The 27,904-nt window shown below is 40.4% G+C and overlaps 1 protein-coding gene across 6 annotated transcripts in view; it reads left to right on the forward strand.

Annotated features, from left to right (window-relative positions):
• DHRS3 (dehydrogenase/reductase 3) overlaps nucleotides 1–25,470 on the forward strand; it is a 50,240-nt gene extending 24,770 nt beyond the window's left edge. For all 6 annotated transcript variants that reach the window (XM_033007748.2, XM_033007749.2, XM_033007751.2 and 3 more), the window contains 5 exons: nucleotides 11,817–11,960; nucleotides 12,245–12,364; nucleotides 13,098–13,336; nucleotides 14,329–14,454; nucleotides 15,678–25,470. In XM_033007748.2, the coding sequence (XP_032863639.1) occupies nucleotides 11,817–11,960; nucleotides 12,245–12,364; nucleotides 13,098–13,336; nucleotides 14,329–14,454; nucleotides 15,678–15,762 (714 nt within the window). In that variant the 3' untranslated portion in view covers nucleotides 15,763–25,470. The remainder of the gene's footprint in view (nucleotides 1–11,816; nucleotides 11,961–12,244; nucleotides 12,365–13,097; nucleotides 13,337–14,328; nucleotides 14,455–15,677) is intronic.
• Nucleotides 25,471–27,904: the final 2,434 nt, after the last annotated feature.

A 27,904-nucleotide genomic window follows, 5' to 3' on the forward strand; every position in this document is an offset into this window, starting at 1 on the left:
CTGTATAGCCAGGCCTACATTAAGAAATCAAGAGTTACCACTCAAAAAAAGCATAATATGTCACGTAATTATAATTGTTTTCTCATTCTATTTCCCCTTTGAATCACTGGGTGTACTTTCTTAAAAGTACCACTTTCAAGATTTTCTTCATATCTGAGGAGTGGAGAAACTTGTACCACTTCAACTGAAATCAGAAATCGTTAGCTAATCTTTTAAGTGGACCTTAAGAAAACTCTAAAATATACTAGACTTTAAAATATATTAATGGGAGTTGAAGATGCTACTGTAAAGACACTGTGCAGTTCACCTTTCCATGCCCTTAAAAAGAATGGCTCAACAGTAACAGTAGACAATCAGATATTTTCTACATGAAGATTAAATTAGTGTTTGTCTTCGATCTGCCATTTTAATCTCTTTGCTCTTGTCTCTGAACAGTACATTTGCTGGGCGAGACTTTACTGTGGTAGTTTGGAGTGGGAAATCCTGACATCCGCTTTCAGCAGCTTGGTTTTATGTTGACTACAAGCTCAAATTCCCTGTGCCCTACCTCCTAAAAAAAAACCCTTACCCGTGAGGACAAAACTCGGCTTACTGCCTTAAAGAGAAGAGGACGTGCTTCCAAGTAGAATATTAGACATCCAGCTGGTACAAGTGCTTCTTCCCCAAAGTGGTAACAGAACAGGGCTGGCTCTGACCACAGTGAGCTGTCAGAATGATGTAAGAACATTTCCAAGACTCTTGGGAAACACGGGAGTTCTGTCTCACTGAACTGAGTTGTTTGATTTTGGGTTTTGAGATCTGCTGATTGTGCAATGTTGTAGAGCGTTCTCTGTGTTGCTTGTTATTTGATTTTAATCCAGGCCCCTATGAGACTATTGTCTATCCTGTGTTTATATTTAAATGTGTGCTTTATGGAAGCAAGAGGTTTGCCTCCTTAAAAGCAAAAGGTTTAGCCATCAAAGGGGTTTTCAGGGTTTCATTTCCCCAGATGATGATGTGCAACTGTTGCGGATTGCTCTGTGACACCTTTTATGTGTGTATGTATGCACACGTGTGTGTATGTGTGGGTAAGCGTGTGTGCGCAGTGCTCTGGCACCTTACATCTCCTTTACAGCCCCGAGTTCAGCAGTGGGTCAGCCAGCTCCTAATGACATCATTACACTTGTTTACTGCTCACACAGAGGAAGTGCTAGGCTGATGGCTTTGACCACTGTCATCATCTTATTTCAGTCCAGCATTTTTGCAAAATCAGAAATTTAGAAAAGCATGTTCTATAGTGTGATTTTAGTTTCTCTTCCTGACTGAGTTAAAAGGGAGAATAAAAGATAGAAAATTCTTAACCGTTGAAATTATATTATAAGAACAGTATTTCCTGTTGTCATTGAAATTGTTAGTGCAAATAAATAATCAGAATACTGGTTATAGATTGAAAAAAAGATCCATCTCAAAGGGAGTCAGTATAATTGGGATTAACTATTCTGCAATACATTGTCAGAATCGCTTCTTTAGCCACTAGAAGCAGTGAAAACAGTCAACATACTTTTGGTTTGCTTTTGAGTCACAGGTTTAGGCCAAATTGTGTTATTTGGTTTAGGATCTAGGCTTCTAAGTGCAATTTCAATGAGGACAATACATGACAGATTTCCCACTGATGCACATGGATTGCTGTCAGTCAGCACTCCCACACATCATGTCAGTTAATTCAATTGGGTTTGTCTCTTTGTGTACCTATAATTATTTTTCAGTGGAAGTAAAGATCGTTCTACAGTGAATGTGAGTCAACCAAAACCAGGCCTGTTTTTTCGGGCTAAATTTCACACACTGCACAGAAGTAGTTTACGGATCCCCAATGCTTTCCAGTCTGCTGGTAGGTAGAAAACCCTTAGAGCATAGAGCTGTGCTGCTTACCAACTTTGAACACGTTAAGGAATTATTGTGCTTCCATATTACACTACTGCCCCCTTAGTTAAACCTTAGTTACTGACCAGCTTACTTTATACCGTTTATTTTACTGGACAGTAAAGCTTATCTCGTGTTTTGTGATAGCTTAACTGATTTTATGTTCATGTTGAAGTGTATTAACTTCATTTTGCATTGCAGTGGCCTAAAAAGCATGCATGTGATGGACAATCTCATCCAAAGGATGGTAACTTCCAGGGAACTGTAACTTTAGTAACATGCCAGAGCTTGATTTGTGATTGCCTGACCATCCCCTCTAGTTTAAATAAGTGTAATTGTAGCAGAATCTGATTAGAATTGCTTTGATCATTTCTGGTTAAAAGTAACGATCATAACTTTTGCTTCTGCATTTAGGTATCATTTTATTTAACTAGAGCCATGCTGGTTTTCACATTTTTTATAAGCAGGGTAGCTACTTCATCTTAACAGTGTATTGAAAAAAATGGTATAATCCGTAAAAGACCCTTGTGAGCCACGCTGTACTCCTCTGGGGGGTGCATGCTCGGGGAGGTTACAATCGTCTGATTCCTGTCCTCTCACTTAATAGGCTGAGAAAGTTAAATATGTCCTGAAAACTGTCACTTGTACAACAATGAATAGATTTTAGAAATTCTGCCTTGTTGCATAGCAACAGCCACCATTAAAAAATAACATTTTCAAATGTACATAAAAAGATAAGAAATCAGTTAAGCGTTTAAATATTGAAGCTTTCTTCTAAGCAGTATCCTTTATTTCTTTGACTAAAATACTTATAAGAAAAACTGCTTTTGACAGCTTTTAGATGGTTTTAAAATGGTAGCCATTCTCTTTTTCTGGAGGCAAAGAAAGGAGGCTTGTAGGGGAGCTTGTCTGGAGCTGTTGCTAGCATTCAGTTTATATGCAAATTTAATATAGGCGATTTTAACTCCCAATACTTCTCCAGTAGGCTTATGGGAGAAATTATTCTTTCAGTCAAGAGCTACATCGTATTATGCACATGGATGACCTGGAGCATATTTTAGGCCTTTCTGGAGAGTAGTTTATAATGACAGCGTTGGAAACATTATTCGTCCTTCGGCTTCCGTGTCTGTTTTTGTTGCAAGCCACCTTCCAGTTTAACAAATTTAAACACTTCCCCTAGTCTTCCTTTTCTGTGATGTTCCTACAAGAGCTGGGGTTGTCTGTCTACCTATGTCATCTTCTGGCTTGTAAACATTCCTTGTGGCTCTTCTCATTCATCAGAGATTCTAATATATTTACCATGCTGTCCACCTTATTTTTCAATTCTGCTGATGTGACAGTACAGCAGAATTCCAAGTCCCCTTGACTGGTAACAGGACTATAATGACATATCACAGTGCAGAGTTAATTTAGCTTCAGATCACATAGGAGTGATCATAGATTACTGCCAAAGTTCAGAACCAGTCCAGAATCAGAAAGTTAATTAAGTTACCTTTTGAGTATAGCATCTGATTGATAAAATTGTATTTATTATTTTTTATAGTTTGTAGTGGAACTGTATATATTGCCCCAAATAAGTAAAGTGCTGATGAAGTATTCATGATTTAGCTTAAAGCAAAATTGAAGATGTTCTGAACTAAAGCTGGCAATTTTTACTTGAAACTAGTAATCTGGCATAATTGATACTTTTGTATCCTAGGTCTAGCCCCAGGAGTCTCTGAGTGCTGTCTCATGTGGAGATGCAGTGGCCAGCCTTCTCCACTAGAAGTTAAACCTCTCAGCATTTCAAGATTAGGTACTCTGTTACAGGAATCATCTCATAAATATGAAGGCAAACTCTAAAAAATCCATTTCTATTGGCACCCAGTTTGTAGCTCTTTAATTCTTCTTTTCCATAAATTTATGTTAGGTCTGAATTTTTCCACTTTATTAGTTATGAAGTAGCAGGCTTTTCAGTTAACGGTTGGACTGGTCAATTTTAGGAGTTCCTTTCACCCTGTCAGGTGAAGGAAATAATACTGTGTTGGATCCACGTTTTTAATTTCACATGTCCCTTCTAACATTGCCTTGTAACCTAAACTTTTGATTGTTTTTAGCTTTATAAAAACAAACAGTCTTACCATTCAATGTCAACATAACTTTCTGTCATAGTAAATGTTTAACCATATTACATGAACTTTTAACCTGCCACACATTAAGAACTGTGGGAGGTATATGCAATAAGTAAAAATAATGTAGCATTTTGGGAGGAAAACATGCAAACAGTAAACCTTCAGCTTTGTTGAAATGCCCTGTTGGACCATGGCATTTCTGTCGAGCGGATCCAGTAATTTCTTTTTTTCCTTTGAAATGTTATTTCTATCCCTTCGTCCTGTCAGCTGTGCTTGCAGTACAAAAGGGCTTTCTGCACCTGCATATTTACATTCCCCACAATTTCCTGAGATCCGTGTGGACATTTTTATGTGAATCTGGATTATAGGGATGGCATGCCAAGCAAATGGAGGTGGCAGCACACTAGTTATTTTTACAGGATGGAGTTTTATACTTCTGTTGGTAGATATCTGCAAAATCTGACCTCAAATACATGACTTTAAAAATCTTCCCCCTTTCCGCACCCCCCAGATATGCCACTTTCTGCTTTGCAGCCAGAGAATTTTATTGCTGGATATTTCTTTGTGTGCTTTGGTTCCCTGGAGCAGAGGCCGGTTCTAACACATGGTGTGGCAGACATTCACCATTAAAAATCTGTCGTTTTTTCCCCCACAAATGCTTCCATGAACCTTTGCAGGGTGACAGCTTGTGGCCACTTGGTGCTTTTGTTGGAACGTGCACTCCATTTGACCCTGTCCCAGCGTTAATAGGATTGTAAAGGCTGACTCCTGCGTGACCTCTTCTTGCAAACAACCCTAACCCTTCCCCTTCCTCAACTGTTCTGTACAACAGAGCTGAAAAGTGTTGCTCCCAAGACAGTCTGGAGTCGCAGTTCATGTTGCAGACGAAAGCAATTGGAAAAATCACTGGAAAAAAGTCAGCATGGGGCCACCTGTCCTTAAATAGTCCTGACTATGAGAACAGTAGGCATTTGTTCACTTTAGAGGGAGCTGGTCTTAAATACAGACAGAAAACTACAAATTTTCTTTCAAAGGCAGGCCTCTATTGAATAGGAGACAGGTGTTTACATATTCCTCTGATTTTTTTAGGTGCTGTTTTGTTTCCTTCAGAGGAAAAAAGGTGTGACTGGGGTACAGTTGGAATTGACTCTGGTTTAGGTGAATAATGTTAATCCCATTGAGTGCTAAATCAGCATATAAAGTAATAAAAGTTCTGACTCTGGACTAAAGGAATTGTGATTCACTCTTCTAGTCTCCTTCTGAAGACTCTTTAGACCTAACTTTTAATCTCATTACTGTATATTACTCCTGCCCTTAACTCAAAACAGTTTATAATAAAGTCTGTGGTTTGTGTTTATCATGGTGGCAGGATTAAATTTAAATTAAATTCTTATAGTCTTTACAAGTCCTAAATAGTAATCTAGAAAAGCTTGTGTGTAAGATAGGTAAATGGGTTTACTCTCTTGATTCCCTTATGCTTACCTGAAATCTTTTATAGCCATCCCTTGCAGCTTTGATACTCACTTTCCACTGTGGGAATTGAGAAAATTTTGCCACTGGCCTGCTTTGTTTGCTTACTTTTATACAAGTGTCACTATGGGGCTGGGTTAAGTATTTTGACCTACTTCAGGCATCAAAAGCTTCTTTTTTGCCTTCTAAAGCCAAGATTGGCTTTTCACACTGCAGGGCCACACCTTTCACTCTTCCAGTAATCTGTCTCTAGCATGACTCTCCCATGCAGAGCTCCTGAAAGAACTTGTCTGATTTTGCCCCGGGGGCAAGAGAGGGGAAGGGGTGGAGGAGAAAACCCTTGCCACTGAGAAGCGAAATACATGAACACTTTTGAGGCTGTAGGATTTGGCCTCCTGTTCTCATGATAGGCAAAACTCTGCCAGGATTATGGGATACACTGGAATGCATTTCTTCGGAGGACCAACTGTGAGTTAGGATTACCAGGCTTTGTAAATATATGGGGATAAGACTGACATACCTCAGTGGATTATCTACACTTTGTACTTCCTAAAAGTATGCAGGAACTTTCAGTACTGGGTGCAGAAAGGCTTTCCCTCTTTGAACAAAGGTAGCAGTCTGTGCAGTTACACATACCAACTCAAACAGAGCAACTTTTGTTTTCACTGGACTAGGAAAGAGGTTGAAAGGGGAGTGAAATGTGTTGACCTACCAACTACTTCCTATCTTCGCTGATCTGTGGCAAGAAGTTGTGGTTGATTTGCGGAGGCAGCAATAATGAGATCAGGAAGGAAGGGCACTTTCATGTGTCTCTGCAACACTCTTTCAGTGTCTTCAAATTGATACAGGGAATTGCTTCATGAATCATAAAATACAGAAACTTTTGGAATGGAAGTTATCATAGCTAATCACTATGCGTGTTGTTGTGTTGGAAAAGACTAAGAGTGAACAATTCTGTACTAAAATGCAACCCAGATAACTCAAGGGGAATGTCAAGAAATGGCACGTGTTCAGTCTCTGAAATGCTTTTGTTGTGGGACACCTTTCCAATGCTGGTCTGGTTCACTGGAGGGATAGTCTAGCACAGCAGGTTTGCTGAAGATACAGTGCCAATTTAATTGACGGTGTAAAAGGGCAACATTCCTTTGCTGCTGTTCTTGAATTGTGCTAGCAATAAAATCAGACCAAACAAGTTAAATAGCCTTGTAAATGATATAAAATTAGCTCTAACCTCATCTCTTGCACCAATAATATACTTAAGACTCTGGAAACATAGATCATGTGTGTATATTGTGGTTGATAGCAGCTTCAATCTAGAACAGTTTGTATAAATTAGTGGCTTTATCTGATTTTGTGGCAGTCAAAAGCATAACTCTTACTCAAGTTACGGTGAAAATCAGGATTTAAACCTGCAGTCAGGTTTGGGGCTTTTGGCAAGTAGCCAGCACAGGCCTCTATTAGAAAATACTGCCTTAGTACAACAGCAGCTAAAACCTTTCTTTTGACTCCCCTCCGACCTCGGGTCATGTCTCATTAGCAGTTTAAGTCCAGAGTTAAAGAGTCCTCTGGGAGCGGTGGATGCAGTGTCTACTGAGCCCGCCACTCTAGCTGAAAAGATTTTCCTAAGGCCAGATAAGGGGTTGTGTGACTTGCCAGAGGGGAGAAGATGTAGAGATAAGGGTTGTTTTGCAAAAATCTGCTCATGAATAACTCCTGGGAAAATCTGCACTAAACTGTGATGTCACAGCCCTTGCCTACTTTAAAGTTAATTAAGAGCGGGGTGTGTTGAGTTCCTCTGTCAGCATAAATCCACTCCTTCCTATGGCCCCTGGTAGGAAGAGTCCTGCCCTGCCGCTGCTGGGCTCCCGTCGCCTCTCGCCAGCAGGCTGGAGCACAAGCAATTGCTATAACATTCCACCTGCCTCCTGGCTGCCAACCACCGGGGTCACCCAGAGGTAACCACGGGGCAGGAAGCCTCCAGGAGCGGCCTGGCCCAGCGGGGATTAACCGCCTCGCTGGGCCACTGCCCTCGGCAATTTTCTGGTCAGTAACTTTTTGAAAGGAGAGCGTGTCTAGTGCTGTCGGGAGGGGCAGGAGAGGATGATGAGAGATGAAGGGGGAGAAGAAACAGGGCCTGGATTCTTTCCAGGACGGAAAACTGTCTGTCCAAGAACTTATCTGAAACACAAATTAAATATTCCTCTATCCACCATTAAATTACCATGAATGGGTGGCTGTGCAACATCCTGACAGGCTGTGTAATAAGGAACACCATGTCTCTCTTCTCCTTTATTCCTCTGCATTTTCTTCTGTCCCAGACAGGAACTTCTGTGTCTGCAAGAGTCATTCTCTCCAGGACTTAGCCTCCAGTTGGGACACACTTAGTGCCAATTTAGAATTAAACTTAAAAAGGAAAGGGGATGCAGACCAGACTCAGAACTGCATACATTTTGAAAATTGTGCTTCCTAATAAAATGGACCACTTCTTAAACTGCAGGTCTACACTCCTTAAAAATGCAGAGCCCTCAAAGCCTAACTAGGGTGGGATAAAGCTACATTATGCCTTTTTTGATGTTGGCTGAACAAAGAGTAAAATGAGAGTTCCTTACGTGCTTGCTTGTGTATAAAGGGAAGTGTCAACTGTACAGCTTTTGGCTAACTGGAGGAGTTTACAGGACATCAGCACAACACAGGCCCTGGCCCACAATCGTTCACCAGTTCCAGAGTGAGCAAAAGTTTTTGTTCAGGAGATTTGAGGAGATTCATGATTATCCCTGATTTAAGCTGTCTAGTTGAATTGTTTAGTGAGAATGTTACAAGTAACACAACCTTATGAATGCCAAGCAGCAAATTGTCAAATTGCAGCTTTTGCAAAAGGAGGTGAAATCAGGACATCAGTAGACTGATGAGTACGTTTGTAGAAAATCTCAAGAGGCAATAGTAGAGTAAGGATCTAGAACACCATTGGTGAAACTACTGCAAGCATGAAGAGAGAAGTATTGCTTACACAGCAACACTGAGCCTCTGTAAGATAGAGTTCAGGCGCTACAGAAGCCTCAACTGTGAGGCTCATGCAGCAACTAGAAGTCTTGTCTCTTTGTAAGACCTGGTATCCTAGGAGGCCAGAGGGAAGCCTGTGCCAGTTTAATTTGGCCAGATGTAAGAGAGAAATTGAAAGTCTCATATGATCTTGTAGGAGCAGTCAGGCTTGAATTTGGACCACAAGCATGTTGTATTGAGTTTTGAGTTTTATCCACCTGTAAAAAGTAGCAGAAATAACGGCAGGAAACCTCACTTCCCACTGTGTCATTAGGGAACTTTCACCTCTCATGAAAGAATGGTCTTTTATTTACTGCTTTTCTCTTACGCAGGCTGAAGCCTTCACCTGAGTGTGAACAGTATCAAGGACACAAAAACTTCCCATGGAAAAAAAATCAGTACTGACTTTAATGCTGACAGCAGGATAACCAGCAAATTCTGTCTTCCCCAGATGGCCCAGGTTTCAATGGGGTCACCTTGCAAGACTTCCCTGTAGGATATTAAAGGTCCCAAAGTAACTGTTGGGGCATAAAAAATGCTATGTGCAAGAGTTACATCACAGACAGATGTTCCTTTGACAGGTCGTCCTTTGCTTAACTATTCTTCCATATATATTTCCTGATATTCAGTGCATCAGTGGCAGCTCTTGGGAATAGGAGGCTGTATGGATGTTTGAAACAGATTAAAGTGCAGAGTGAGGGATCTACGTTTTATTTTGCAATAGCAGTGTGAAACCCTGGAGTGCTGGGTATGTGAGCTCAGTTTCTTGCCTTACTCCCCTTGTCTGACACCTTATTTTCTCTTTCTCTCCTCTTCCTCTCCTACCTTCCATCACTCTTCAACTTGTTAATATTTCAGTGTCTGCATTTGACTGATTCAATCCAGCTAATAGGTTGAAGATCACACTGATGCAAACTCTGTGGGCATCAAACTTGATGCTTACAGTTGATGTTTTGTAGTGGTTTTTTTAATCCCCTTTCCACAGAGATGCAGCTTGTGAAAGAGAGAGCAAGTAAACGTGTGTGCTTATATTTGAACAGTATTTTGTAAATATTTCCTGGAAGCTTGTGAAATTTTTCAAGTTCTTGATTTCCCTTCAAGTCTGCAGAGTAGACATAAGAAATATCACCCAGTCTAGCTCTGAGTTCAGTGAATAAATAGCCACCAGTTTTACAAGCTTTGTGTATGTGCCAGAGCCTGATGGCCATGGGTGATATGCTGAGACTTTCGAAGACAGGCCAGTACAGAAGCCAAATCTTTAGCCATATGCTTTCTTACAGTTTTTAAGTCTGGTCACAGCTCTTTCCTTGAAGATTACTTCCCCTGAGATAGAATTTCCCATGAAATGGTTCTGACATTTATACATGCTCTGAAGTTTCTGGTTAATCAACTTGTGAGTCCTTTGATGATTTTGAGAATATAAGTCCATCGGTCTGGGTGTGTGTATGTTCACAGATGTGCCACTGACTTATAAATGGGATTAAATGTAAATTTAACTCATTTAGGAAATGGTTGAGGATGCAAGTACTTCTGGATTTTAACCTTGCTTCGTCACACTGGAAGAGCTCTTTGACCCTGCTAGAGATTAGTTTTAGTACCAGTTATGAGATAAGATTAACTAGTCCTTAAAAATAAGCACGTTAAAGCTCTCTGCAAGGATTTGTTGTGGGGAGGGAATACTGCAGCTCTTAATTTTTTATGTTTATCTTGCTGTTATTAAGTTAATTTCAGGGATTGAGTTATAAGCAGTGATCTAATTTAGACTTTTTCCCCCTGTGCTTTCAACTTTTGGAAAACTCAAAGATTATTAAATCTTTAAAGTTTAAGTGTGCTTATTTTTAACCATCCAAAAATTAGTATACCAGTCAGATTCGTGCTCAATACACAGTGGTATGGGAAGCAACTGTAATCTTGGATCACAGGTGATAAGGCCACTGCTTGGAAATAGCACGGATCTGAGAGGAACAAAGCTGTTTCCATTTTCAAAGCCCATTTTCCCAGTTCCCTGATGAGAGTAAACTTGCATTTAACTATGTGAATGTCCTAGTTTATTTTTCAGTCCCAAATAGTAATTTTGCAGTACCAGTGCTCACAATTGCAATGGTGAGTAGTAGCAACCTTTTCTTCTTTCTCCTTCAGATCTTGCTGTTTGACTCACAGAGCAGTCACCTGATTTCAGTAACATACTCCATTCAGTAACTTATGTTTTTGCAGAATGACAAGTGACTCACCATTCATAACACAATGCATGCTGAGAAGGCTTAGCTTGAAGAGCAAAAAGGATAGATTGATTCATATATAGATGACTTAGGTAACAGATGAAATTATATTCCTTCCAGTAGCCTTAAAAGAAATAGAAAATAAGGCTATAGGAAAAAAAATATTTTGATTAAATCTGTTTAGCTGTAGATTAGTGTTTGAAAGACGGTGGTGGAAGCACCATGCCGTACTTGAGACTAATACTGTTCGATGAAGCCCCATGATGAAAGTTAATGAACCTGGTAACTTTTCAAGGTAGTTATATTTCTGACTTCCATGGTGGTGTAGAAATACAGATAGGGTTGTGCTGGTTATGTCTTCATGATATATCAAATCCATGCCATATGATTTGAATGTCTTGTTTCCATGGATATTCAGAATCGTTCTTTGTACAATAAGTATTGTATCATTTTTACTGTGTTAAATGGGAGCAGCAAGTGAAATCTTGCATATATTAGTTGCAGAATAAATTCATGCTTGAAATTTCTCATGTCAAATGTCTGTATTAGGATGAACCTCTTGTTCAAAATGCAGCTACACCACCAGCCTGCAAACAGTATTTAAAATAGTTACATATGATATGGTGAACAAATAGGTTTTACTGGAGAGCAGATACCATCTCCAAATGTAGAACAAAAAGTAGATACACACTAAATATACAAGAGGGTCTGTGATTTTAGAATAAATTGATCTGTCTTTGTGTGTGTATAGCAAAAGCAGGGATAGATTTGCCAGGTGTTTCATTTATTTGTCATGTTAGGTTAAAGATCTGATTTTTTTTGTGTTAGATATTGTGTTGCTTATAAAGAACCTGTAAATAGAGTTAGCAGCAGTGGGATACAGCTACCACTGTGATACTCGAGTCCCATCCCCATGTACTAGAAAATCATTGTTAGTCTCAAATGAAACAATGCAACAGGGCTGGCAGTGAAAACACATCAAAGATATTCATCAAACTGTTGAAGTTAGAAGCATGTTTTAATTATTTTAGATTTGAAGCAGAAGTACTTTGACTCTAACAAAAGTTTCTTGCTGCAGATCATCCTGTGGGGTCGAACTGAGAAATGCCTGAAGGAGACCACAGAGGAAATCAGGATGATGGGGACAGAATGCCATTATTTCATTTGTGATGTAGGAAATCGAGAGGAGGTGTATCGGCAAGCCAAAGCTGTGCGGGAAAAGGTTAGTCTCTGTGGAAACACTGTTTGTGGGCAAAATTTAGTAATGGCTCCTATTTGGTGAGGAAAAAAATTTATTGGCAAATTGGGAAGAGAGAAGAGTGACCATCCAGATTATGTTGTACAAAGTCTAGCTACCTGTTTTAAGTGATTACAAGGCCTATGGGCAAGAATGTCAAAAGCTATGAAATAGTAATGTATTTAGACAATAGTAGATATTCACATATAATGGTGACTGCTTTGTGAGGAGAGATACTAGTTGTAACAAGTCATTTGCTTTTTTTGCAGGTGGGTGATATAACTATCCTGGTGAACAATGCTGCTGTGGTCCATGGTAAGAGCCTGATGGACAGCGATGACGATGCACTGCTCAAATCACAACATATAAACACCCTGGGACAGTTCTGGGTAAGATAAGCTCTTGTATCACATGTATTCAGAACTGGGAATGAGAGTGACAGATTACAGCCAGTAAAAGCTTGGCTGCTACTAGGTCTTTCTAAATGATGCTTGGTAAAATCAGTCTGAACATGAGAAGGAAACAAGAAAAACAATGTGAGGGGCAAAGACCAGAGGAAAGAAGCCTAAAAAAATTTCACTTTTCCAGTAGTAACCCAGTATTTGATGCTCTTGGATCCCCATTCTGTGATTTGCAGTAAAACGTTTGATTTCTTTTGAGAAAGCCTGAGCTCACAGAGGGTAGTTTTCAGTACAGTGATGTGTATGGAACATCAGAGGAGCATGCAACTAGATTGCTCAGGGAAGGAGGCTAGTGTGAAACTCCTTCCATTTTGAATTAGATAATAGTAATAAAAAAAGAGCTTCTTGTTATTTCATCATATTGAAGACTGTCCTCTACAAATTCTTAAACTTACAAAGCATTCTGTTCATGGCCTTTATCTGTGGGTACTGCTTGCTTATGTGCTAGGAAAGATTTTGTTTTGTTCCTGTACAAACTTTGCCTGTTTAGAATCTTTCAGAAAATGACAAAGCAACGAGGTGCTCTCCCGCTCCTTTCCTAGCATAATGAACAGCTTGGCTTCTTGTCTCCGCGTTACCTTATTTTTTTCAGTAACTATTGTTTTTGTTGTATCTCTGCTGAGCAAACTTTTTTTTTTTTTTAAACTCTGTTGTTCTTCAGACCACCAAAGCATTCCTGCCAAGGATGCTGGAGTTGCAGAATGGACACATTGTTTGCCTGAACTCTGTCCTGGCCTTGTCAGCCATCCCTGGTGCCATTGACTACTGCACCTCCAAAGCCTCGTCCTTTGCCTTTATGGAAAGCCTGACCTTGGGGCTGCTAGACTGTCCTGGAGTGAATGCCACAACAGTCCTGCCCTTCCACACGAGCACTGAGATGTTTCAGGGCATGAGAATCAGGTCAGTGCAGGGGAACTAGAATAAAGCATCTCATTTTAAATGAATCATCAGAATACACTCCTAATTAATGCTTCATTTAGTTAAGAGAATTTGATGTCTCATTTGGCTGCCTGGGAACAGAGGGTCACTCTAGGCCACCTGGGACTCATCAGGCTGGTTCCCTCAGTTTGCTGGCATATTCATGCAGCCTGCCTGTACTGAGTGAGACATTTGTTCCTACAGAGCAAACTGAAAGCTATTTTTCCCTGAGTGTATTTAGGCCATATGCAGCCACCAGAGAGGGAGGGAAGGCAATCTGAAAATTCAGGGCATTCAAAAGGAGCACTCTACAAATTACTTGGGAATTAACAGTACAAATTCTCTCTTTATTCATTGAAATACTTAATTCTTTCCCACTGAAAGGAATGACAGCCGCTTACTGAATTAAGGCTATCAGTAACTCCTTTTTACCTCTAAGAGAACAAGCTAAATTCAAAGAGTAACAGCTGACCAAATTAATCTTTTACAATGGACAAAATAACCTATTAATATAGTTTGTGCTCTTTTAGTCAAGAAAATATGCAGTGTTAAGCTATTGCTGGAGCTAGTAAAAGCCTTATGTTTGGTATTAAAAGCAATGGGCAAAATATTTGTCTTTCACCTGTCAAGAATTTGAATTGAGCAAAGAGCAACAAAGAAGAAAAATACCAACACTGAAAAGACAACATTTTGGTATTGGTTTACATACAGTTTAAGAAAATCCCTAAATCAAGGTTCTGAATACACTCTGCCACTTTCCCCTAAAGGCATCAACATGTACATTCTTAACCATTTAGCTAACCCAGTAGTACTGGTTAGAACTGGGCTTTCTGCTCCTTCTAGCCTGCTTTGGGGCATGTTTGAATGCCAATAACCAGTGATAGCTTAGTGAGTAACAGGACTTGGACAGTGGTATCATAAAGAAGGAGTTTTGTTAATAAATAATTATTTTATTTTTTACTTTATTTATTCAGGTTCCCTAATCTTTTTCCTCCTCTCAAGCCAGAGACAGTGGCTAGGAGGACAGTAGAAGCTGTTCAGATGAATCAAGCCTTCCTGCTCCTTCCGTGGACAATGCATGTTCTTGTCATCCTAAAAAGGTAAATATTTCCTTTGCTCAGCAATAGCCTAGCCAGTTAAGCAAGACTGGCTTACAGTGCTCTGCACCTTCCATCAAGGCAAGCCACAGTTTGACTGTAACCCAATATCCAGGATCAGGTTGGTGCATCCCTTCCCGTGGAAGACGATCATAGAAGCAAAAGGGAGAAAACTTTCTGAGATTCCCTTTGTAGATGTTTTCTCTGAGCATAACCCTGTTATGAAGCCAGTTTCACTCCCAAATTATGAATTCCTGAGGTCTGAACTGGTATTTGTATCTAGGAAATTTCTTAATTAACATATGCACGTAGGTGATTTTTATTTAGTAAGCCACCCTTTGCAGTCCAGGCTTTATATTGTAAAGGATTTCTGTACTATGAGGTATGTACATCACAGCTGTATTTAGAGAGCATTGCTTGTGTTAAAGCAACAAAACTATTAAAAAAATATTTTTGTGTATGATTAGGACAGGAATTTTAAAGTCCCTAAGGAAAGTAAGTCATAACTTCGTATTCTGAAACAGCTAAAGGGAAAGAACATTTAAAATTGTGTTTCCATGAGAGTTTGCACTGAAGCCTTTGGAAAACCTATTTCAGTCAAGAACTGAAACAAGGCCATGAGATTTCTGTGGAAAATAATTACAGTATTGCATTTCAAACAAGAAAAAATAATTCACAACAAACACTTTGATCTGAATGTTAAATTTGGGATACTCTCAAAAGTTCCCAGAAATTTTACAGACTGAAAAAGAGCTGTTCTCCTTCTCCTTTATTGTAAGAATTAATAATTTATTTTCCACTAGAGTAGCTGTCAGGGAATTAGATCTATATTCATACCTTACGGTAAGGAGGCTGCATGCCTAGCACAATTAGATGGCAAATTAACCAGAGAACTCAGTTTAAATGTGTGTATTTCAGAGTACAAGACTCTGCACAATATTTAGGAAGAATAAAACACGATGGTATCTTCCAAGTTACGGTTTGCACAGACTTTTTTGGGTAACTATTTCTGTAGAGAAAGAGCAGCTTGCTATAACTTTCTCCCTTCAGACTTACTCACCGCAGGTTACTGACACAAATTTTGCCTGTGTGCTCTCACTAGCTGATTTTTGAGAATATATGTATACTTATATCTGTATACACAAACACATATTTACACATCTTTCTATTAGAGTTTAGTAAGAAGTTTGTCTGGTCTGCTTATTTTCTTTCTGCTTTTCCTGCAGCATTCTCCCTCAGGCAGCACTTGAAGAAATCCACAAGTTTTCTGGGAGCTACACCTGCATGAACACTTTTAAAGGACGAACATAGACTTGATGGTACAAGGACTATTCTTCAGTGAAACCAACACAAGCATGAAAATCCTGACAAGACTGTGAATCAGCAGGCTTGGCTTTCAGCCTGTTCATGTGACTTGCGCTGCTCTGAGGCAACACATTTCTTGCAGGTCATATCCATAGTAACATGACCTTTGCACAGGATTGAAGGACTAGACTATGGACCCTTGGAAAGAAAAACAAAAAGCGTGAAATGTTTATATGATGTTTAATTCTTTAGAGTTCAATTGTTAAATCTACTCATAGTTTTAAGATGTAATTTTTGTTTCTAAAGTGTCTGTAGGCTGTCTCAGCTGAGAGGCAGCACATCACACCCCATACATACTTTATCCCCCCTCTTCTGAGGAACTGAAATTACAAACTGCTACTGGTTTCATTTCAGCTTTTCAAATGGAGAACTTAAAAAATACTTTGAAGAACTAAAAGTTATGGACATTTAATAGAAGCTTCCTTCCCTTTCTTCACTTTACATCCCTTGATGAAGCTGTTCCCAACTCACATCAGGGAAGAAGCAAACTGTGGAGCAATGTTTTCTTTGTTAAAGGCCACCCAGGACTTCTGTCTGGAAGGACTGTGCTGGGCCCAAGAAAGCTGTCTTCACCTCTGAAGGCCAGAGAGCAGTGCTCAGTCAGAAGAGCAGACAGTTTGAATAGTGGAAGATCCTTCCTGTCACTGAACTCATATATGAAATTTAATTGTCTTTCTGAATATTTTTATTCACTTATCATAAAATATATATATATTTTTAGCATTAATCCCAGATTGCTACACATGTAGGCAGCATCACATTGGGAATGAACTAAATCTAGAACTAAAACTAGAGCCTGCTTGTACAAACACACATTCACTGACATAATCCTTGCAGAGGAAAATCCTTTGTATCAATCTGCACAGTGAAGTAAGTGAAATAATGCTCTAAAAATAGAAGAAACAGTACTGTAGTGGTCATGAAACATGAAGTTTGGAAGCACAGTTAGCAAAGACCTGATTAAATGCACGTTGAATTCAACTGGGAATATACCCATTGTTTTTTAGGGGCATTGAATCAGGCACTGATGGGCCAAAAGTGATAAATACTGCTTGGACTGAAATGCCAGAAGCAGCTAGACATTATTTATTTTTGTAATGATATATTCTCTTTGACAGCCTAGTAAGAGCAACAGAGCATTCCCATGCCAGATGCAGTGTGCAGCACTAGGCATAGCAATGTAGTTGAAACATATTGGAACACTACTAAAAGAGGAATTAATATAATTGCAATAAAGGAAAGTGGCAAGCCTAACTGGAGAACACCTGAATGAAGCACCTCAAGGAAGGCCACGTGGTTAAAGTAAAGGAGTGAATTTAGAGGTTCTGACTTGAATTTTGAGCTTTTCCATAGATGTCTTGTGTGACCTGGGGCAAACTGCATAATTTCAAGGAGCACCCTGACCTGCAAAGTAGAGATTTCTAGTGTTTCCCTACCTCAAAAGTTGTAAATCTGACTACCTAATTGTTTGTCTAAAGCTCAGCAAATTCAAATGGAACACGCTGTAGAATGGAAAAGTAGTATTTTTTCATAAACCAAAAGGTTCTATACAAAAATTCAGAAGAGGAAAGAACCCATATACTGAAATATATAATTTCCTAAAAGAGATCTGAATTACAGTAGAAAAGCTGTGAGCTGTATTTGAAATATTCCTTTGGTTCTGCCATGTAGAATGGAGACCAACTACTTAGGTGCAATGATGTGAATGTTAAAATCCGAAGGTCTGAACCTGGCAAATCAGTAGATATATTTCTTCTTGACCAGTTCAGGAGGACGATATTGCCAAAAGCGCCATTGACGCAGACCCCTCTGCCCACATGGGTATTCTGAGGACCTGTCCTGTCTGGGTCAGTGCTTTGCTCCTGAGTGCACAATATATAAGCTGTAGCACTGTGCCAGCTGTGAAAAGGTTTCTTACAATGGAGTTTTGTTTTGAATTCCTAGATGTCTGAGGCTCTCTGGAGAGGATGAAAAGAAACTTTGATCTCTGTGGTTTTGACGCCCACCCTAATAGAGGCTTTCAGCTTTATTTTTTGTCAATTTTTTGAGAAGAAACCCAGTTCATTGAAAACACAAGTGCAATGAGGGGAGAACCCTTCCAGGATCTGCCAGGAATACTGAAGGTACCATATTTATCAAGAGATGCTTGGGAGGGGAAGGGATGATTATACATACCTCCCCTTATGGCCTCTAATCCTTTTTAGTTTCTCATTAATCACAGTCAGACATGCCATGCTTGTAGATGCAAGAGCAAACAGAATTGGTGAAAGAGGGCACCCCGCAGTGTCCCCTTTAAATTAAACCTTTATGCCGAGATTCTATTCATTGATAACACCCTAATGCAAAAGTGAGGTAAAAACTAGTACACACATTGAAATTAAGTCTCCGCTTATCCCCAGATCCTGTCCCTTAGATGAATCTGCTCTTTTCCTGCACTGCATAAAAGATGTTCCCTATCTTCAGAGGTTGTCTTACAGACTAAGTGCTGTTGATTTCTTTCTAATGAATATAAACAAATCAAAATGTAGCTGAGACTCTCATCATCTCACTCCTCTCATACACACACACAAACTTCCCTCTCTCTTTCCCTCAGGGTCCCTGAGCGGACAGCAGGTCAAATAGCAGTCACAGTGGGGGAGAGGTATGCAGCAAACAGAAAATGAGGAAAACATTGACTTTGCTTTTCAGATAGTAAGGAAGAGTTGGGTAAGAGAGTTTCTTCTCTTATAAGGGTTTCGAGCTAGAATGCTCTCCATTCAGTGAGCTACTTGCAAATTTGGATGGAATACTTTTGAAGACTTCTTTTTTAATAGAAAGGCTCCTCTGGAATGCCTGCTGAGGTCTACTGTCCCTTTTCACATAAGGTTAGTATTGGGTAATCTTGAAGTGCTGCAAATGTTGACAAGCTTTGTTGAAGCCTAAGGCCTTCTCAAAGGAATTTCCGCCCTTTTGACTTATTTTAATTTTGGTTTTCCCTGCTCTCTCCACTGCCTCCTGCTTTCCACTGCACAATTATTTTTTTTTCCTTCTGTTTTTCTATGTCATTACTGCACTTTTCAGTGCCACCATCTTGAAGCCAGATGTCATACAAAGAGTCTGGAGTAAATTGAAATCGGGGTATATATTATCCTGCTGGCGGAACCTAGGTGAGGCTGTAGGAGCAGGTCACAGAAGTTTCATATGAAATTAGCTTTACTTGCTCCAATCTGTGAAAAAGCAGAAGACCCCTTAATATCGTTCTTATACAGGAGATTGCTGCTGTTCTAAAATTTGAATGACAGAGAAATGTTAGCTGGTTTGGGGCATATGTTTTCCTGGCATAAAAAGATCCTATTTAAAAGAGAGGATTTTTCAGTTCGAGGTGTTTTGAGAGGCTGGTGTTTATACAAAGTAATTTTCAAAATTAGCGTGGCAGGGCAGGGAGAGGAGGAGTCATTTATAAGTAAATTTGATTTTTCTTGTTCAGTATTTGATTTTGTATTTTGTTTTTGATGAGAAAAAAGAATCGCATTCTCTCGTGTACCCTTGCTGAACTTTAAACAGGTCCTTCCAGCCATATCCTTGTTGATGGCATGTTTTTAGCAGGATGAAGAAAACAGGAGTGAGCCCTGGAAGTGGGAACTATACCCTACCTATCTACTTATCCATTGTTTTGTTGAGGTTAAAAACTGACAGAGTCCAGCCCTTATAGTTCTTCTAGAACCTCACAGAAAGTGCCTGGGCAAGTGGTTCTGATGTTTGCAAAGAGAAACTTGTACTTTTATGTAATGTGTTAATTAGTGTGGGTGGGTATGATCAGATCTAGTCTTGCAAGCCTTTCAGACAACTCCCTGAACACTCCCACCTTCAGATATTAACAGATAGCAGTGAACTTGCCAAATCTCATAAAAACCTGGTAACAGACTTAATGCAGGCAGAGCATAAGTGGGTGCATTTATTTCAAAGAGATCACATCTGTTTGTAGCAGACATTAATTTGGCCTAGTATTTTCCTCTAGCTGAAATGCAACTATTGAGGAAAAGAATACAGGATGACCTTAGATCATCTATTTTGTTTTGACTTCTTCATGTGGCTTTAATAAACTTAACCTGGGTGACAGCCACTTATTTGACAGCACTTGTTCATAAATTTGGAGGTAAAGCAAGATTATGTCAAATGTAATGTTTTGCATTTTTCACCAAATAACCAGCAACTTTGAGAATCAGAATATGCTGCGCTGTCTTTGTAGCTCTCAGATCCTTCAGCTGCTAAAATCCTTCAAGCTGGTATTGCTTCTCAGGCTGCTGGAGTTTGGAGACTGAGTGAAACCTGGCACTCACAAGCAGCAGTTACATTTTCTAGTGTTGTGGTTTGGGCCTGATCGGCAACCAACCCCCGCAGCTAATCACCCTCCCTTCCCCCTCCCCACCTGGGAATGGGGGAGGGATTAGAGGGGTGAAGGGAGAACCAAGACATCTAGTGAAGAGGATCCTCTGTTTTGTTAGAGTGCTTTTCTGGAAGAGATTTCGTGATGTGAATAGTGGCAGACACCTCTTGCAGATTTCAGCAACTAACTTGGCGAAAGATGTGAAGAAAAACAGAACTTCACCTTCTCTCTGCTACTCATTCTCTTTTATCCAGTGTTTCCTCTGGGAAGCTGGCAACTCAGTCACTTTTCTAACTGATAAACTGCCCCTCTTACCACCCTCTATTCTGCTAGGATTGCCTCAGTACCTTTTTTCAATACCTTCAAGGAGCTGACAGCTTCAACAGAAACAACCCTTTCTGTATTCTTGAGGAAAGTCAGATCAGCAAGGTAACGTGTTAGAAAGAAGACCAGACTTTGTTTTGATGGGGCTGAGGTACCCCAGCCTATAGACGACAGATGGAGGACACAGGACACAACTTGAATGCTGCCAGTACCATAGAAGGTAGTGAGTTCCCCCTGCTCCTGTCATCTTGTCTTGAAACATAACACCCTCTTTTGTTTCTGTAACGGATCCCCCAAGCTGACACTTTAGCAGAAACACAAACTGACCCAGCCTGTGTGGAGTGGATACAGCTGAAATGCATAGACCTCTGAGGAGACAATTTATATCTTCACACCTTCCCAAAGAGTCCAAGCTTATTGGTTCCTTATGCTCACCTTTGCTATGGGCATTGTGACATATCAAGGCAAATGTATATGCTGACTTTTCTGCATAAATCTAGAAAACAACAGTTTCCCTTAAATGAGAGAAGCAAGCACTCTAATTTGAGCTTGAGAGTGACTGAAGAGTAAGTAGATGAGAAAACGAAGGAGAGGTGCAATCTCAGGGGGAGTGCTCTAAACAGACAGGCGAGATGCCACCTTGTATTCCTGAAGTTATATAATAATAGAGGCACGTGAGTTCCATCCAAATGCAAAGTCTATAAAAGAAGCATGTTGTTACTGCTGCTCATTCCTATGGGTCACCATGCCCTAAAAAGCAGTCCATTAACATTGTAGCTTGCTGGCTGGGAACACCCTATTATGCCAGTTACTGCTTGCTCTCTTGTTTTTTTTGAGAAAGGGAAAGCGACCCATACATGTAAAAACAAAGAAGGGTCAGTTTGACTCACCACTCACTTTTTCCTAGCCAGCTGCAAAGGTCATTTATCATTCCTAGGTACTACAAGGACATGTGGTTCTCTGGCTTGTGTTCGTAATCATCCTGACCTAGTGCTACTTGGTAGACATGGTTCAGTTTCCTAGTTTTTTCTTAGGCAATTTTATTTATCTGAAAGAGCTGCCTCTGTTTTGTACAGGCTTTTCACAGACAGGCTTCCTAGGCATGAAATTTCCCTGTCTATGTTAATCAAATGATAATGAAAAGAATACAAAGGTGAAAAGTTGCTGTTTGACATCTTCTCTAAGCAATGTTGGAATATCAGTGCCTTAAATCTAGACATCTCAGAAGCCTCATGGCTTCTGTTTGAAAAGGACCCTGGCTTCCAAAATTGACTTCCTGTGTGTCTTCTGAGGCAGTTTGCTGCCGACATTGGTCACCTGGGCAAATCACTATTACGGTGCAGTAGTACAGAGGAAGACTGCATGGAAAGCTGTGGTACCTATAATCACTGACCAAATTGATTTAAACTTCTGGTCCCTCGAGATGCTTTTGAAAAAAATAGATTAAAGAATGAGATGACACGTGATAGCCAGCACAAAAACAAGTACTGCAGTGAGGTCTCTAGTTGCCCTTAGGTGCCTGAGAGTAGCCTATGTGACGCCACAAGTCCTGCCTCAGCTTTGACCCCTGACTGGTTCCTTCCCTTGAACCACCATGTGCAAACACTGGGCATTGTGAGTACATTAACTGAAACGCTTCTTCACCTTCCTTTTTTAGCATTAGGCTCTTTGGAGCATAGCCATCAGATGCTGCTTCTGCTTTGGGCATTGCTATTGATCTGATGACTGTTCCCAGATCCTGCTCTGGCACATTACAGTATTAACATTAGGAGGCAATTAATTGCTACCTTTTCCAAGAAAGTCAACTCTTGGTGCTTTTATGTGGAGAAAGGACTGAATAAAATGCAGGGGTGATACAGCTTCTGGAATATTTTAGCTATATGAAAAATGCTGTCATACGGAATAAGGGTTTATAATAAAAAGGGGCTTATGTCAGAAGAATGTTAACAGAAGGTGGAGATGGCCATAGTGGAAAACAAGTGATATGCAAACAACCAGTTCCTCTTCCTGGAGCCTGCTGGGAATGCCAGTTTCATGCAGATGTGCCATGGGGAAGTGGGTTCACTTGCATGGTCATTATACCCCCTGCAACTTTGCCTATTGCAAGCAATGGCAGAGGTGACAAGCTCATTGTTTCAGCGCTCTCAACTGTTGAATGTAGCAAAATAAGTGCTTTTTTTTAAAAAAAAAAGTCCGTCCATCAGAGAACAAAGCAATTCTTTGATTCAGTGTCATCTTTAAAGAAAGGAGAAAACTCTCAGTTACCAGAAAGAGAAGCCACAGCATCTCCTAACTGATTTCTTGAAGTCTCAGGCCACATTTCCCCTTGTTAATAATAAATAAAGTGGGAAAAATATAATTGACTCAAATCAGCAATAGGATTAAGCAGAATCACAAATCATTTTGTGAGCTATTGCTTGGCTTTCTTTTCCCCAGCAATAACATACCTTCTTGTGGTCACTTCACGACTCTCATCAGTGCTGCAAATTAATGAAGAGTACTTGCAGAACGGGGCAATGTTTTGTTACTATTCTAAGGGCTATGCAAAAGACAGAAGAGAGAAAGACACCAGCAAGTCATATTGTGTGTGTTTTGGTGGCTGAATAGTCTGTAAATGTCAATATTATAATATTCTTGAATATTCAATGTTAGCAATCTTAACATGTTTCTCAACTGTCCGCTATTGCAAAAAACTCTCCTTCACCCACCTCAGCTATTATAATCCTTTTGAACCCTAGACCACATTCAGCTTCTCTGTTGTCCTGTTGGCATAGCTGAGGTTTAACAAGCATGTTAATCAAATGAAATATAGTGTTGATTTTCTTTAGGAGGGATCTGATGCTGACACAGAAAAATAATTTAAAAAAACAAACAAACAAACAAACAAACAAACCAACAAAATCCTGATGTCCTGCAGCAAAAGTTGCTACATATGTTAAAAACCAAAAAAGTCATGTACAACTATGTTTAATCATTCAATAGAATGCTCTGCTTACATCATTACAGAGTTATAGCATTGAGCCTTCTGACCTCATTTTGTTTTAGACATACAGAGACAATGCATCTTCATTGCAGTTTTAAAAATAGGTTTCCTGATACACGTCCCCTCTGTTCAAACAAATTGCAGAATTGTAAGTTTTCTAATGTAAAAACTATAATTTGATTTTTAATTCCAACAAGTACTCCTCACAGCCCTCATTCTCTACATCAATTAAGAAAATAATTTGAATTCTTTCAGACTCTTAAACCCAGTATTTAGGAGCACTGATGCTTTCTGGCTGGAGATGTCACATCTCCTGTGATGCAATCTGGTAGACACCATTGCAATCTTCAGTATATCCCTTTAAAAAGTTCTTCATATTGTCAGTTAGATTTGCCAATGGCTCCTAACAGCACACGATAGAGGAAGTTATATTTTATCGTTCTTCACTGAACTGAGTTCTTGCAAATGAACTCTCAGAGAAGACGTGCTTTTGAATGAGCTACAGGAGCCATGCTGAGTTTATTTTAGTTGGGTTTATATTAGGTCTGATTTTTGCTGATCCCTTCATTTTTCATCATTTTGCCTGTCTCTTCCAATTGTTCCTGTTGGAGAGGACTGTGTTTTGAGAGGTTTTTTTGACAGCCAGAATGCTGTGCCTGCAGATTATTCATCTCTGCCGCCTTCCCTTCAGGCAGTCTCTCACCTGTTCCTGCCTGTGTCCACACCTTCGTATACATTAACACTGCAAATTGCCCTAAATATCTTCGAGATTAGCTTCCTTTAAAGGACTGAGTGTACCAAAAGCCCAGAGAGCTAGCATTGATTCTGCCTAATGAGTTGATAACTGCATATGCTTTTTAACACCTACAGATTTTGAATTGGATCTGGGAAGGACTGTTAGGTAGTGGTTGGCCAGGACCACTTTATGGTAAAAGGGGGAACCATAAGCTAAAAATCAAGAAATTAAAGAAGGAAAGTTTGCCGAAATGGGTAGTATATGTATGAAAAGTCCAGAGAGTGCAAACGGTAGGTTTAGGTGCAACATCCCCACTTTCTGGGACAAATAGTTGAACTGTAGATCAACTGTCATTCATAGATCAGCACTGAGGTAGAAAATAAACATGCAGTAAAGCACATGCACCCTTTCCATCTGTCTAAAAAATGGAAATATGGTGCAAGCCCTAAATTGCAGGGTACCTCACACTGCTGTTTAATTTATTCTGATAATTTACGATCCAGGAATATTAAAACATTGTTCTAATGATACCTAAAAGTGTCCTTTTGCAGTATAAAGTACATATCATGTTGGCTGTGCTTTAAGGCTGGATGAGCAACTTATATTCTAGTGATCTTCATTACAGCTAGCAGTACTGTTTGTCACAGGCAATTCTTGCTGTAAAATTAGCCTGTTTTCTTTCAATGGATTAGTTTTTAAATAGACTTCTTTCAAATTTTCATTTATCAAATACTTTATATACCTACTAGTTCTCAGCCAATGATTTGCTTGCAAGCTATTCACCATAACTACCACTTTGAGTGCTTGCCATTCATTAATGTATAGTTTTCCTGTCGAACTGGGCATCCAAATCATATGATGGCTTTGCTTTCCCCAGGCTGGATGCCTTCCAATCCCACAAAAAGCTTTCTAGGGGCTCCAGTATGTCTGATGATGACTGTGAGATGGCTTCTGGCAACAATATTAATGCAAATGCATACTTGAATGCGTTCTCATGACATATTCCAATCTTGTGATCAAAAACGTGCTTATAGACATTTTCAAGGGAAAAAAACTAACTTGGGATACAGTCAACAGTTCATTTGCCTTTACTTATAGCAGAAAATTTTCACAGTTTGGTTTTGTTTCTTTCACTGGATTCACCTCTCAGCCTCAGATGGCGAGGGGAAAAAAAATCACACTGCTGATCCTGGATATAGTTAATTAATTAATATGAAAGTGACCTCCTGACATCAGGACATGGCATATTTCCACACAAGGGGAATGGCATTATGATTTTTGGTGATGTTTTGCTGCATACTCACCCCTAGTTCATTTAAGAAAATAAAACACAAGTGGAATAAAGTTGTAATGCCGCTTAAATTTGGAAGGTGAGCAGATGTAGAAAAAAGAACAGAATGTCTGAATGTGCTGAGAACACAGGTGGATTATCAGATAGGTTGTGTGTGCTGCTGAGCATAATTCAGTTCACCTGATGTTCATATTCTCCCTTTTCACTCTGAGTATAGATTTGAAATTCCTGTATCAAAACTGCAAGCATAGTGTTTTGACATACACCTTTGCAAACCTTGCCCTACCAGAGCATCTCAATTTCTATTATATACATAGCACAAGGGTGAAACAGAGAATTGTAGTCTTGCCTGGTGTCCTAGAACGAGGCAATATACGATTGCACTGATGGTATAACCCTTAGGGTCACCTTAAAGCCTTCACATGAGCAGCCTAGATCGTAAATTCCTTGCCTGCGGTTCAGAGGCAAAATCTGCCACTGCTGAGATCCACATTTGACAGTCACAGCAAAATATAGTATTTGCCCGTGAACTGTTGCTTACTTAACTATGTTGCTCTGTATAGACAAACCCTAGTAGCAAATTTGTAGTGGGGTTTTCGCACTTCTACTTGACCCATTAGATTAGATTACAGCATCCCCTCAAATCTGTAATTGCAACATTTCCATCCCTTAAAACAAGGCTTGAAAACCTGGCCCTTTGGCTCCTCCCTGCTAGCTTCCCGAGGTGTTTTGGGCAAGGGGGAAGGTATCTGCTGTGTTAAATTGGCCTAGAAATGCAAAGGCTCTGAGGATTTAATCTCAGAAATGTTTGCTTGGGGGCACTCAAGATGTTTTTTTTTCCTTGGAACTTTTAGCAAACATAGCTTTTGTTTGCATTTTTCTGTGGTATGTGTTTACTGTTCATTTGCGCTGCACATGCTGTGAGAAATTAAGCCATTATGTTGGTATTTTTTTTCCTTTCTCCTGCTTTCATTCTTTTTACCCCCCCTTCAAAATCCTTACAATTCCTTTCATTATTTGATGTTAACAGGACAAAAGAAATAAATACTTGAAAGAAGATACAAGCTGTGTTTCTGTTTTACTTTGGAGCTGCTGTGGTAACTGAATACCAGTCTGCAAGGTCAAAAAAAAAAAAAGGAAAAAAGAAAACTGCCAGAAAACCTCAGCGCTCAAACCACAGGTTGCATTGCCTATTGTAAAGCAATTTTCAGCCCACATGCCTAAAGAGTATAACAGTTGCTCTGTAAATCTCCGAGTGTTTCATATAGTTTCCTTGTCATGTGGCCATTAAGTTTTATAACCTTTATATTTCAAGTGAAACAATGAATGTGAATTCCTCCTAAATGTCCTAATAGATTCCACATGTTAGCAATTTTTAATATTTTGGTTGCTCAGTAGGTAGCAAACCCGCCTGTGGGGCGGTTGGTCTTGGCCGCAGACCTCGGACGTTGCCTCGCCAGGGGATAAACTCCCGCTCCCGCCGAGCGGCCGCTGCCCGGTGCCTTGTCCCTCCATCTCCCGCCGATGCCTGAGGTCACTGTCAAAACACACTTCGGCACCGCACTGTCCTGCCAGCAAAGCCCCTCAGGTTTCATCAGGGCCTGCTGGGAGTCACGCGTGTCACCCGCGGCATGGCCTTGCCCGAAGCGTATGCTGTCAAGGTATGGATCTATACGCTCCTTCCCCCATGCGGCGCTCCGCAGGGCCTCGCACGGCCATTAATGGCCGGCTCCAGCCGCACCTGCCTGCATGCTGCAGAACCTTCCAGAGAGGTGAGGCGAGGAGTGGCGAGGCACCCTCCCAGGTGAGCTGCAACGGTTGGGTTTTTATTATTATTATGGAGGTGGGAAAGCGGTGGGGAGGGAGAAAACAAACAAACAAACAAACAAACAAACAAAAAAGGCGACGTTGTTTGTTTGCCCTCACCGCCCCGCGGGCCCATGTTGTGAGGCGGCGGCAGGGTGGGAAACCCCGCGGCGGGTGGCGAGGAGGGCATAAAATGGCGGCGAGGGGACGCGGGGCTGTGGGCACAAAGGAGCCTGAGCGGGCAGCGGGTAAACCTGGCCGGGAGGCAGAGAGCGGCCCTTGCAGGGGGGGAAGGAGCGGGGCGCGCGTCCAGGGGTGAATGCTAAGTGCTCGTTATCGGCTTGTGAGGGAATATCAGTACCACGATACACCGTGATTGCCCGCGATAGCTGCAGGGGAGGCTGGCGACCCGCCTGCGCCGCGACAAGCCCTCTAGCCACGGAGCCGAGACAGGCCCGGAGCCCTGCGCCTCTCTGATGGAAGTCCACAGGTGGGGTGATTTTCATGTCATTGTCTTTAATTTAATTTCGTTTCGCTTTAAGCATAATGTCCGAAGTTCTCGGTAATTAGCCTGTCCCTTAA

Source organism: Tyto alba, unplaced genomic scaffold, assembly GCF_018691265.1.
Source record: "Tyto alba isolate M040663 unplaced genomic scaffold, T.alba_DEE_v4.0 Super-Scaffold_20000042, whole genome shotgun sequence".
NCBI classification, from domain to species: domain Eukaryota; kingdom Metazoa; phylum Chordata; class Aves; order Strigiformes; family Tytonidae; genus Tyto; species Tyto alba.